This window comes from Capra hircus, chromosome 2 (genome assembly GCF_001704415.2).
Source record: "Capra hircus breed San Clemente chromosome 2, ASM170441v1, whole genome shotgun sequence".
NCBI lineage: Eukaryota > Metazoa > Chordata > Mammalia > Artiodactyla > Bovidae > Capra > Capra hircus.
In genome coordinates this window covers 129,225,930-129,240,010 of record NC_030809.1, presented here as the reverse complement: position 1 = coordinate 129,240,010, position 14,081 = coordinate 129,225,930, and the positions used below count along the sequence as shown (strand labels likewise).

Below are 14,081 nucleotides of genomic sequence, written 5' to 3'. Positions count from 1 at the left end.
GGAGAAGGGCATCCTCAAGGCAGCTATTCATTTAACACATTCTAGTTATGTGCTTATCTTCATGTCTCTGCCATTTATTATCAAGAAATATGAGAGCAGAGCGATATTGTATAAACACACTTTGTGCTGGGTTTATATAATATTGATTTTTATTTATAATTTATTCATTCACTCATGTTAAGCACCAAATGATTACTGAACCTTTGTTAAAATCCTGTAGGAGGCAAATAATGCAGATGACGTGATGGTGGGAAAAATAACTGTGACTGCTTCTTGTGGTAAAGGCTCCTATGGAAGTGATGAGGCATATCCACATAGCATTAAGTGATGAGTAACAGATGAGAAGTAAACTTAAACTGTAATTCTCATCTGAACATGAATACTTGACTTTTATGTTTCCCAGGGGTATGAGAATCAAATTTAGTAAAGCGATCATTCCACATAAATTGATTTATTCAAAGCTCATATTAACAAAATGACAAATATTTTCATTTTTGACTTATTTCCAAAATAAGAAATACATAGAATCATTAGATAAATTTGTTATCAAAACTTGATTATAGAACATTCAATCCCATATCAAGTATTGTGGAACAGTAGAAGGCTCGTTTTTCTAATTTTGGCTGAAATAATTTCTCCTCCCTTTTTACTTGTATTTCTAGACTTGTTCCAAAAAGGAATTATTCTCATGTATGTGTGTGCTTAGTTGCTCAGTCATGTCCAACTCTTTGTGACCCCATGGACTGTGGCCCACCAGGCTCCTTGGTCCATGGAATTCTCCAGGGAAGAATACTAGAGTGGGCTGCCATGTCCTCCTCCAGAGGATCTTCCCAACACAGGGATCGAACCCAGGTCTCCCTCATTGCAGGTGGATTCTTTACCACCTGCTCAGATGAGCCACTAGAGTCCTTTATTTATTAGACACAGATTTACATGCCCTCTCCCAACAAGTAAAATTCTCTTGATATTTCAAAGAAAGTTTTTTTAAACTCTTAAAAGGTTAATTTGTATTACTTTCTTGTTAAAAACGAAGAGATCTAGTCTAGAAGTTAGCAGAGGAAGGATGCAGAGATAAGCTTCTCTGCTTTGCTGCTCATGTGTGTTGGCCTCTCTTCCTCTAGTCTTTTTGTGGGTGTTTTTCAGTCTCTTGTGTTCTGCCTTGAGGGATCTGCCTGCATCTGTAGAGCCGGGAATTCTCAATTTATTCCTGACTTCCTGAGGATTAGCTACCTCAGCATCAGAATCAGCAAGTATGATCAGGGTATTGTTCTGTCATTGAGTCCACGATTAAGACTATCAAGATTGTAAAATAATTTTTTAAATGAAGATAAAATCTAAAAGTAAAATATTGAAGCATTGTTTAGGTAAAACTCAGGTACTTGATGAAAAACTAAGATTGTCAGAATGTTCACAGTGATTATCTCCTGACTGACTATGATATGTACTTTATCTGTTTTCTATCATCCTAATTCCTTACTATGAACTCCTATTATTTTTATAAACATATGTAAAGACAGTGTATATGAAAGAAGTTAAATAAAGTAGAATTCATTACCCTTGTTTTTCCTATAGTTTGGATATAATTCCTAATGTATTCATTCTCTATAATTACCTGGGAAAAAGCATTTTTATAGTGTATTAATGATAATTACTATATTAATTTTATTGAGAACTTCTGTGTGCCCAACTGAGAATATAAAGTAGATAATCATTACCTTGGGGAGACCAATATCTATTGGAAGACAAATACTGAAATAAATGATGCAAGTGAATATGTGATACAATAGAGGTATGTGTGTATTAGTCGCTCAGTCACGTCCGACTCTTTGTGATCCCGTGAACTGTAGCCCACCAGGCTTCTCTGTCCATGGAATTCTCCAGGCAGGAATACTGGAGTGGGTTGCCATCCCTGTCTCCAGGGGATCTTCCCGACCCAGGGGTTGAACCTGGGTCTCCCACACTGCAGGCAGATTCTTTACCATCTGAGCCACTGGGGGAGTTCACAGTAGAGGTATATAAAGATATAATTCAACCAATGTTATTTAAACAACATACTCGACATCATGCTATAAGAATACAATTTTTGAAAATCTAAAGTTCTAAGAATCAAAAGAAATTCCATCTATATCTGTGATGTTAAGATATAGATGCAAAGATGGTGTTAAGATAAAGATAAAAGCAAATTATGCTTCATTTACTTTGAGTTATGATAGTTTCTTATTTTTTATTTTCCTGTTCAAATAATTTTTCTAGGTTTTCCTCAGATACTGAGAATTACCTAATATCATTATGTCTTTTATTTTCTTTCCTTTTTTTCTTTAAAAGATAATCACATATCTCTTGTTATTTCTCATAGTCTTCCGTGAGTTTAAAAACAGAAAACGATGGCAGGTGTTTTGGGATTGGCATGTGATAAGTTACTAAAAACTAAATGGCATGTAATATGAGTGTGAGAGTTCAAATATAAACATATTTCTGGATTTTGTGCTTTCAGTCTTTGGGTGGTTTTTCCTATGGTGCTTTGACTTTACATTTTTTTAATCACAAGCCTTTCTTTGTTGTTAGTTATATTTCTTATTTTTTAAAAAAATGCTTATTTGTTGCTTTGGGTTGCGCTGTGTCTTCACTGCCGTGCACCGGCTTGTCTCTAGTTGCAGCGAGTGGGGCCACTCTCTAGTTGAGCGGCAGGGTCTCACGGCAGTGGCTTCTCTCGCTGCAGGGCGTGAGCTCCAGGTGCTCAGTCTCAGTAGCTGCCACTCGCGGGCTCAGTAGTTGCGGTGCACGAGCTTAGTTGCTCCGTGGTGGGTGGACCCTCCTGGGCCAGGGATCAAACCTGTATCCCATCCACTGTACCACCAGTGACATTTCTAATCATCTCTTTGGGTCTGACTGCCGTAAAAACTGAACAGAAACTTTACACATTTCATGCAGTGGATTAATTTTATTTTCATGTTTTTGAGAGAAGCAGTGTTTTTTTCATGAATACAGTCTGACTAACTATTCTAAAATTGATTGTTAACCTTTTTCTCATTTTATTTTTTACCTTTCTTACATACAAATTTCCATTGTTTACATGGAATATTTTGATATAACATGTTAATGCTCAATAAGCCACTATATTTTGCTAATTGCATTTTTTTTTTTACTTCATAGGGACAAAAGGGAGAACCAGGATTAGTACCTGTTGTAAGTATACATGTATATACATTTTTCATGTATTTGATAAACTTAGTTATAGCATCATTTTATATTATTGCTTATATACATACTTTCAAAAATAGGGAATTTAATTATTTTATAACCAAACTTTTAGTATAAAGCAAGCAAAATAAAATAGATCAATTCTTAATTTAATATATTTCATGTTTATTTTTCCTGACTTTTATTTATTTTCCCATGACTAAAGGTGTAAATCAAGCTTTTACAGAATTAAATATATTGTATGTGAATATAAAGTGATAATTAAGATGTATATTTTTATAGTATATTTAGCTATATCATCCAAATGGAGAGGCATGATTTAATGTGCCACACTTCTGGAAATATGCTATGTTATTATCATGATGTAAAGTCCATAGTGTATAGAGTTCTTAAGAGTTATTTAGACTTGGAGATGATCATAAAGTTTATCATTATGTAGGATGAAAGTTCTTCACTATTCTTCTTGCTTTTAAAGGAGTTATCATCTTGTTAAGACAAAAGTAGAGCATGTTGATTTATTTGACAATATTTGCATTTTTGCTTTGCTTTTAAATTGACTTGTTTTTAGCAAAGATTACCTAAAAAGTGAAACCATTCGTATTGGTTGTGTTCATTTAAAAGCACAGTGCTTAAGGTACTGTATTAAGCACTTCCTAAATATTTATTTGTTTGTCTTCACAACAGCTCTGAGAGGGAGTTAATTTCATAATCATTATCACCATTTTACAGAAGAGGAATCTTAAGTGCAGAGAGGATAATTAATTAGTTCAAGGTCATACAATTGGTAAGGGTTGGAGTTAGGATTTGAACGTAGGTTTCCTGGATCCAGCATTAGCTCTTAATCACTATACCGGTACTGCCTCCTTGTATTAGAATTTAAATTAATGTCTTAGCCTTATAAGAAAGTTGGGGATGGAATGGGCACCAATTGCTAACATCCATTTGTTCTAAAGTAATAACTGGGCCTTTTGTTCTTCTTATCCATTCGACTATTGAGTTTCTAAAACTCTTTGAAACTTTCTCTCCGCGTGTTGTCTCGTTTATCGTTTAGGTGACAGGCATACGTGGACGCCCAGGACCTGCAGTAAGTAGTTGCCTCCACTATTCATGGTATTCTCGAAGTTCTTTGAGATACTGAATCTTTATGGATATTATGTCCACGAAAAGACAATAGATTATAAAACAATGATGTGCTTGGTTTCTTGAAACGTTTTGTTCTGAAACACCTTAAAGTTTAAACATTTCTTTGCAGCAGTGAATGAAATTGATGAACCCTATTTAGGTTAACTGTGCTCATTGAAATTAGGGCATATTAGTCTTGTTGACAATGATTAAGGATAGACTGCTTTTATCTATTTCATGAAATAAACTGTTAATTTCATCTGTTATTAAAATTAAATCAATAGAATTTGATATTATTGATATATTTTGATATATTCTATTGTAATATTTACTATTACATAACAGTATATTAATATGTATTATATTGGTATATCAGTAAATTTTACAGTAGAGTTTGAGAAGATATATATCAGGATGGCATATTTCTGGTTCAGCATAAAAGACTACTGATTTCAGGTTTGGATTAGTGGTAGCATGCACAGGTAGCCAGATGCGTAACACACACACACACACACACACACACACACACACACACACACACTGCTGTAAATTTTAAAGCACATTAGGTCAATGTAAGTGAAATACTGATACACTTCAACAGACCTGCTGTAGTCATTCTGAAGCATTTGCTTTTAAACAGCATTGTGTTTTGGATTGAGTAAATGCACAATCACATTTTTATAACTCAGTTGAAACTCTTTTGAAGAGAAATAAAATTCTCCTGGCAACTGCCATTTTCTGGGGAAAAAAGTTAATTTAAGATATAAGCACGAAATGCCAGTTTTGAAATATAATAATCATTTGTTATTTTAATGGAAAAATAACTGCAATTGCAGTTACCATTTGGAAAATTCTTGGTGGGTTTTAAATTTACAATGGAGATGGGGCAAAGCTAAAAAATGATATTGGATACTTGAAGGAACACAAGGTAGGAGCAAAATAAGCTTTTTTTTGCCATTGCTTTCATCAGCAACTTGAATAGCGATGAATAGTTTGGGATACCATGTACCAACATGAATTCATACCTTTCCTCAGAAAAATTGAAGATTTGGAGTTTGGACAATAATGTAGTTCTCAAAATTTGAATTGTAAGTTTTTGTGTCTAAGACAAGAGAGCAAAAAAAAAATGATCTTTGCAAATTTACAATTATTGTTTGAACTAATTCATACAACTCATTGCGTATGATGTTATATTTACTTCTTCACACGTCTTTAAGCTTCAGTGTGAAAATAAACAGCCTTTCTGTATACACAGAACTTTTACACATACATGGCTTTATTTTCTGTAGTCTTCAGCTGAAATTTTAAAATAGATGATATTTCTGTTTTTCGGTTTTCTTATATCAGTAACCTTTAAAGCAAAATTATCTGAAGCATACATGTTTTACAGACATAACCATCATTTTCTGTTTTAGGGACCACCGGGATCACAAGGACCGAGAGGAGAGAGAGGCCCCAAAGGAAAACCTGTGAGTTGACAGTGGAGCTCCCTTTTTGTGAACTTTAACAAGTAAGCCCATCCATGCCAAGCTCCGTGGATGCAGCAAAGAGCCAGCGGCACTTTTCCTTTCTCCCCTCTATTAAACATGACATAGAATTCAGGTCATGAAGTGACTGTGCATTGATCCTGATTCAGAGGAAAGCATCACATGCTAATAATTACCTATGATCTCTCAGATGACACAGATGATATCCACGTGTCCTTTACGAGGTCAAATTAAAGTAGAATCTAAGGAAACATGACGAATACCTCATACTGTTTTCAGAAGTTTTAGCTCATGAGTAAACAGTGCCAATAATGCATCCTTGAGAGAAAACACCCAAGCCGTGTGATCTGTGGCTGCTCCAGGAATAACCAAATTGGATAAAGGAAAAAGAGATTATTAGAGGACACAATTTTCTTTCAAGCGGTTTTGTAATGAATTTATTTCCCAAGTAATGCTGCCTTTTTCATTGGGCAGCTGCTGCAGAGCTAATCAAAGGAGTAATTTTAAACATCAACAAATTCATTATCATAGGGAATACCTTTAAATTTAAATAATCAACTCTATGTTCTTGAGATAAGCCTTGAGATTATTATATAATACATGCTAAATGTTTTCTGTTATTAAGAATTCCTATTATAGCAATCATTTTTCTCTTTTATATCTTACCCTCAAAATTTGTCTTTTATATATCAATAGCAATACTTAGATGAATTTGTGTATCAAAAATAGATTCAGATGAATCTATCATTATCCTATGTTTCAATCTGAAAAATTTCTGCTGTTTAATTTTCTGTCTAATGATATCTACTAAGATATAACTTTCTATGGGTTTTTAACCTTCCAAATAAGTACTTATCCATATCTAAATGGGAAAAATAGATGAGCAAGGAAGCAACAAACCACCTTAAATATATAAGTAAGGAAAAAAAACATATTCTAGATCATGTTACTAGAAACCCTTGCCCCTGGTTTCATCTTCGATACTGTTTTTTGCTTCTACTCATTTCACCAAGAAAGGGATGATGCCAGTACTGTTTCCAAACTGCAACTGAAGTTATGGAAAGTATTTGCAGGCATGCAGGTAAATGACAGTGGTCCCAGGGAAGAAGGTCGTAGCCATGTAGGTGGACAGTACAGCTGGTTTCCGATTTCCTCATGGCCCATTCTTTGATGGTGTTCTGCCATGCTGCCTCACCAGCATTGCCAGCTGAAACCCTGTTGGTAGATATTTGGATGTCTGTCCAGAAGTCTGGGATGTCAGAGGCAGGTGGAACATGACTTCAGCTGGGTGGACGGTGGGGGTCATGCAGGAAACGTTGCGGCTCAATGTACTTGTGCCCAGAATAACTGATAAAACTGAGTCCTAAGTGTAGGTGGAAGCTGCTGTGAAACTCATGGTTGGGATTACAGAATTTCTTGTTAGGGGTCAATGAATCTACTCCCCACTTCTCTTTGTCTTCTCTTTCCTTTCTCTTCTCTTCTCGACTTAGTATGTGATAGGCTCCCTTTCCTGTCTTGGTTTAGTCTGAGACAATCAATGGGAAGTGTGTGTGTGTGTGTGTGTGTGTGTGTGTGTGTGTGTGTGTGTGAAAAAGAGTGAGAAGTAATTATTTATTTGGAATTGAGCAAGACAGTTCTGGTCGATACCCAAGTAGGAAATCTGTTCCTCTCTAATCCTAGCAAGCAGTGGTGTGATGGCCAAGTGTTTAATAACTGATTTATTTAAAAAAAAATGCCTATAGCTTTTGCTGATTTCTCTGGTGTAAATACTCCCACCGCAACTTTTTCCAAGATACTTGCATGATGTCACAAATGGCTACAGGTAGAATGTTTTACCTCAGGTCCTAAGACTGGCTGGTCCTAAGATCCTTACGTGGACAAAAGCTGTGGATGCCACGATATAGGCTGGTAGTGCAGTCATGTATGACACTTTCCTCCCCTTTGTTACCATCAAACGTCACAGAAAGCTCATAAAATAGAGCAGTTCCTCACTCTTAACACCGCTGATGTTTGGGGACAGATAATTCCTTGTGTTTTGTAGGATAATTTGGCAGCATTCTTGGTGTCGACCCACTAGATGCCAGTAGGAACACCTGCCCCCGCCTCCGCCATACAATTGTAACAAATAAAAATATCTCTTGGTGCTGCCAAATGTTCCCTGGCAGTGGGGAGGGGAGCAAATTGCTCAAGACTGAGAACTACTGATGCAGAGATCCTCTCATGAAGCCCTCATTACTAGCCAGCGATCATCATGATTCTCGCTCACACATACCCTTAGTTTTAAGTGTACTGTCCTGGTAACTTCATACTGACAAACTAGCAACGTGTCAGGAGATGGACGGCAATCAGTGGTGTGCTGAGTTCTAATCGCGCCTGTCACTTAACTCTACATGTCTCTTTCCTCATCTGCAAAATGGAGAATATATCAGTTATTACTAACTCTCATATTTCATAATGTGGGTGTGTGTGGTATTACTAACTATCAGTGAGAAAAGTTCTTTCTGATTTGGGGGCATTATTATTCCTATTTGTGAATGTTTAAACGTTGCCACCTAGTGACAATCTACAAGTACTTTTTATGGTGGATTGTCTCCTGAGACAGTGAAGTATCCTGGGGGTGGGAAAAGAATGATTATAGAGAGAATGCTTGCCTTGATACAAAACTTTTGTGATTCGTCACACCTGGAAATATGAAAATATGTATTTTGATGTGTTTTGCAGTTATAGTTTTTGGTTTAAATATTTATCAGTAAAATATCATGTATTATAGGCTTTTTTCCCTATTTTCACTTACAGTCTTGCTTATTATGTTCACTTAGTTTTGGATGATTTTCACAGGTTTTTATTCATTTTAACCTCAATTTGTATAAAAGTAGATCATGTAGACTATTTAGAGGAGATACCATGGAGACACAGAATGCATCATGAAGTCAGTGAAAAAGTGGGCTATCTTCAGAGCAGACTTTGAAACAGGATTTTTAATCACAGAGGGCTGGAGAAAAGACCCAATTTTTGAGGATTGATATTACCCAAACCTCTCTCTACTCCCAGTGACACTAAATGTAGTTTTTGGTTTTGCTTTGGAAATCTCTTTGGGAGCAGAGAGAATGTTTTAGCTCAGTTTTTTGTATTAACAATACTTGATTATTAATTAGCAATTTCACATTTTGAAAACACATTAAGTTTTCCACACATAGTGGTCTGAGTAGGTCAGGCTGCTATGTTTTATGTGCCACCATTGACAGCATCCACTTCCAGACCATGGTGTCACATTTGTATGATCTAGAAGCCTTAGGCAGCAATGGAAGATTAGCCTTTATTATGTAATACAATGAAAAAAGCGTAGAGTGGTCAGTTTCTGAGAAATCAGTTTTCAAAATGTGTTTTTCAGGCTGTTATCTACTTCTGTTTGAATAGATAAATTTCCTTAATTATGCCACTACTCCAAGAAGTAAACGTGTCAAACAGAGTGTTTGAATATATAAGAATATATATTAATTAAATTTCGGAATAGCTCTTATGCCACCCTCCCCAAAACCATCATCTGCAAGCCACCTCTCCTCCCCACTCTGCTTGCCCTGTGCTTCCTCCCTCCACTGTATCAGCTCATGTTTGCTTATTGTGTGCTGAGAGATAGTCTCAGGTGTAGGCTTGGTAAACTTTTACTGTTTAACTCATCATATCTATATCTATATCTACTTTTAATCCCTGCTTCTAACTAGTAAAATCATATTGCGTTTTGAGTTCTTTGATCCTTCCTTTCCTTTCTTTGGTCCTATTATGAATTTCCAGGGTTAAAAAGCTAGAAAATACTTAACAAGACTTGTGGGAATGATGAGGTTAGGAGATGGAGCATTTCCAGAACTGGGGACGTGGCCGTTCCCCAAGCTGCCTTCAGAATGTGGGTTAGGAGGAGGGTGGAATTTGGCAGCTGTAACTCATTGCTCACTTCCTTGAGAACTAGACTTGGCTGCGTCCCCATGCCTTTCCCTCTGCTTCTCATGGGTCTGGTCTACCTTTGGGAGTAGTAGGGAAAATAAAGTGTATCAGACTTCAAGTACTAGAGAAAAGAAACTGAAATGCGAAAATGTAGTAATCATATACTGAGTGTCTACTATGAGCCAGGAACTATGTAAAACATTAAAAAATTAGATGAGGAAAACCACAAACACTGTTCAAAGATCCATCATGTTCTTTTCTTAAGTGGGGGAAAGTTAAGCAGGAACATACAGTTAATTTAAAACAAGTGAATTTAGAAATAATTGACTAAATACCCTTAAACAGCAAAACTCAAGTAAGGAAGCTTATTCTAGAATATTGACAAACTGAATACACTCATAATTATTCCAAAAAATCTGATTACTGGGAATTTAACACATCAAGAGTAAAATTCTTACGCAGAATGTGTCCTCTCCTGACGGCAGAGGCTGTGACCAGTGCTGAAATCTGCAGGTTTGGTGTAGCTGATGAAATTACTGTGGGTTGCTGGATTGCTCTTTTTTAAAAAAATAATGAACACTTCATCTCCATCAAGAAGCTTGTGGCTTTTGTTTTCTCCTAGCTACATATTTAGCAGTGGGTTCTAATTTCTTCTGGCTTATTTCTCCAGGGGCCTCGTGGTCCTCAGGGAATTGATGGAGAACCCGGTGTTCCTGGTCAGCCAGGTGCCCCAGGACCTCCTGGGCATCCATCTCACCCAGGACCGGATGGCATGAGCAGGGTGAGTGGTGTGCATTGCTTAATATCTTCTGTAGATAATATATTAAGTTTATGGTATATTTTTAGGATCTTAAATTGTGTTAGTTCACGTATTGGTCCTTATCTGTAAGAGCAGCTAAATGAACACAATAACAACAAAACTAAGAAACCCACAGGGAATTGTTGGAAAATTCAAAGTATCACTTTTTAAAGATGCTGCTTCAAATGGCTTGTATTTCTTAATGTCAGTTCTGGGCATTGGGATTTTGTTCTTTGTTGATTCTAAAGGACCACTAATATTGTTCCCACTGTGAATTGGAAAGAGAAATACGTTGTTCTCCTTTATTGTTCTCTTGGCTCAGAATGTTGAAAGAACCTGTGACATGTCCTCCCGCCAAGGAAGGATGGCACATCCGGGATGATGCTTGCAAAAGGGCCACTGAATTGACATCAAAAATGCATTCTGGTTATGTCTCTGAGTGTTAATTTCCTACCAGAAGTAAAATAAAATGTCTTTCTATGCCTGCCTGTTTGAATTCTTAGTGGCAGATTTTTGAGTAGATTTATGAGCAAATTGCATAGTACAACAAGGGAAAGTATGGAACCCTGAAATGTGATTTTTGTTTTACAACAATTTTTACATTTGCTTTTCAACTCATTGTAGAAGGAATTGACAATTTATTTTTTAAAAATATGCACCTTCTTTTCCCATTAAAATCTGGAAATTGATAGAACTCCTGGAATGAAAATGGACAGTTTTAGTCAATTGGGTTACCAGAGATTTTTAGATGTGAAGGAGAGAAGGTAAAACTGTTACTGATTTTGGAATATTCCAGGATTCATTAAAAAGATCATAAAATTTTAATCAACTTATATAAATACAGTTAAAATTTGCTGGCTACTAACAAAGAAAAAAGAATACCATCCAAGTAAAGCAGTCTGGTATAATGGAAAAATCTTTAGGACAAATGTTTTAAAGGCACTTTTAATTGGCATGCACTAACAATGGGAAAAAAGCAAATAAAAAGACTTAAACCTGAAATTGATTAGACTGGCTAAATGCTTATCAGAATGATCTATGCTTTTATCAAGTATCAGGCATTTGGCCCTTTGCAGTAGTTATTTTGAAGCAACATAGTGAGGAAGATTGTTCACTCAAAAACACATACAGTGAAAACAGATTGAATCTTTTTCCTTGCTTTAAAGTCAAAAGTTTACAATGATTCTCAAAAGAGTCATTCTTTAAGAATCCCAGGGAATGTACACTTCTCAGTTTAAAAAGTATGTTGATATAGATCTTTTACTGTGGAAATAATGTCAACACATTTCTTTAACAGCCGTTTTCAGCTCAGATGGCTGGGTTAGATGAAAAGTCTGGACTTGGGAGTCAAGTAGGACTGATGCCTGGATCTGTGGTAAGTGTAGATTTTACTGATAATCAAAGTACTTTGGAAAAACCATTATGCAGAGAAGTTTGAGTTAGCTAGTAAAGTAATATGTATCTTCTTAAAATATATCCATCCATCCATTCATTCACTTTACTTATCAAACTCTGCTGTGTAATATTTGAAAGCCCAGTGGTGTTCCATTTGTAACTGTGCAAAGTTATTTGTCTTCATTAATAAAGGACTGTCTGTATTTTTCACCTAACTTATAACCACCACAACAAAAACTGTACTTTCTAAAAACTAAAAAAAAGCAAAGCAAAGTCTGTTTTATGGTATTGTTAGAAAGTTATTTGGCAAAATGCATTATTCCCTTATATTATTTTCCTTTCTCTGATTGCCTTATGCTGACAACTCTAAAATTTACTCACTGGGCCATTAGCATTCTCTTTTGCATTTCTTCAACAGCCAGAAAGATTCCCATTTTCTTTACTTTCACCTGGGTATTTGGAGCAATGTAATTTTATTAATTGAATTAACTCTTTGCAAAGCGACTCTTCCATACTTTTTTGCTCATAACGTAATTCAAAGGCATTCCAGATTAATGACATTTCAGACAACGTAAAGTCAGACTGCATAGATAAACACCCCTTCTACCTATCCTTTGGGCTTCCCAGGCAGTACTAATGGTAAAGAACCTGCCTGCTAATGCAGGAGACATAAGGGACCTTGGGTCAATTCCTGGGTGGGAAAGATCCCCTGGAGGAGAGCATGGCAACCCACTCTAGTATTCTTGCCTGGAGAACCCCATGAAGAGAGGAGCCTCGTGGGCTACAGTCCATGGGACTCCAAATAGTCAGACAAAATGGAATGTCTGAGCACGCACACCCATCCTTAAGGCCAGTGAGTAATTTCAATATTGTTGGTATATATTTTAAGCCACTTAAACATTGTTTGATTATACATATTCTAAGTCAGTAGCAATATGGTCTCATTCAATGATTAACTGGGGATATTTTTCTGAAATACATGTTTTTAATCATTTGATGTTCAAGTTACAGGCGTGTTTATTTTTTTAAATGAAGCTCTTATTTTCTTGCTATCTAAAAATCTGATCAATCCAAAATAAAAATTTAAGTTTTCACCATAAGAACAAACTAGATTTTGATTTAATTGCTTTAGCTTTTTAAAGTGTGACATTTAAAAAAAATTACATAGACATTTACTAACAACTTTTAAAAATAGCATTTTCCTTTTCTTACCTTTGTTATGTCACATTGTAAGCATTTCATAATAAATGGGGGAAAACTGGATACTTTAGATGTGTCCCATGAAAGAAAGAAATAACCTCCAAAACTCAGTGCCCCAGATCATTTAAAACTTACATTTAAAATAATCCGGTTGCTATTGTTGATAGTTTCATAAGCCTTTAATTCAGTGTGCTCATTGAAATTATGAGTTATTTGCTGTGAAGCTGAAGAATTAAATAGACAGTTTGATAACAATTTATACTTGCCAAGATTTTTCTTTCTTGGTTATTCTGCTTCAATTAAACCACCCCTTAAGTATGCAAGAGTTCTCATCCCAAGACATTGGGCGTGCACAGGCATTTTTATTTCTTTTCATGACTCTGAATGTGTGTATAAGATCATCCCAAACATTATCCAAGCTTTAATCTTTTTGAATTTAGCTGTATTCCAGGTGAATACAGAAGGACAATGTCATCACCTTTTCACTGTCAGAGATTCATTTTCCCAAATTCTAAAGTAAATTCAACGTTTTTGAAAGCTGTGAACTAATTGTCATGAACACTATGCAACTTTTCTTCTCGTTTGTTTTTAAGGGTCCTGTTGGCCCAAGGGGTCCTCAAGGTTTACAAGGGCAGCAGGTAAGTCTTTTTATAATTAAATCACATACTGTAAAAAAAAAAAAAAGAAAAAGAAGTAAGTTCTCTGGGACATGACTGCTTTTGGCTAGGCTTTAAATTGCATATTGTGATGCTCAGAGGACCAGATGGTTGGATAGTATCATCAACTCAATGGACAGGAGTTGGAGCAAGCTCCGGGAAACGGTGAAGGACAGGGAAGCCTGGCATGCTGCGGTCCATGGGGTCGCAAAGAGTCGGACGCGACTGAGTGACTGAACAATAACAACAATACTCACTGAATGGGCTGTATTCAATTAATTT

The 14,081-nt window shown here is 36.0% G+C and overlaps 1 protein-coding gene across 1 annotated transcript in view; it reads left to right on the top strand.

Annotated features, from left to right (window-relative positions):
- COL5A2 (collagen type V alpha 2 chain) overlaps nt 1-14,081 on the top strand; it is a 148,504-nt gene that overhangs the window by 76,631 nt on the left and 57,792 nt on the right. The window contains exons 4-9 of the mRNA XM_005675868.3: nt 3,154-3,186; nt 4,253-4,285; nt 5,739-5,792; nt 10,420-10,530; nt 11,846-11,923; nt 13,737-13,781. Coding sequence (XP_005675925.2) covers nt 3,154-3,186; nt 4,253-4,285; nt 5,739-5,792; nt 10,420-10,530; nt 11,846-11,923; nt 13,737-13,781 — 354 coding nt within the window. The remainder of the gene's footprint in view (nt 1-3,153; nt 3,187-4,252; nt 4,286-5,738; nt 5,793-10,419; nt 10,531-11,845; nt 11,924-13,736; nt 13,782-14,081) is intronic.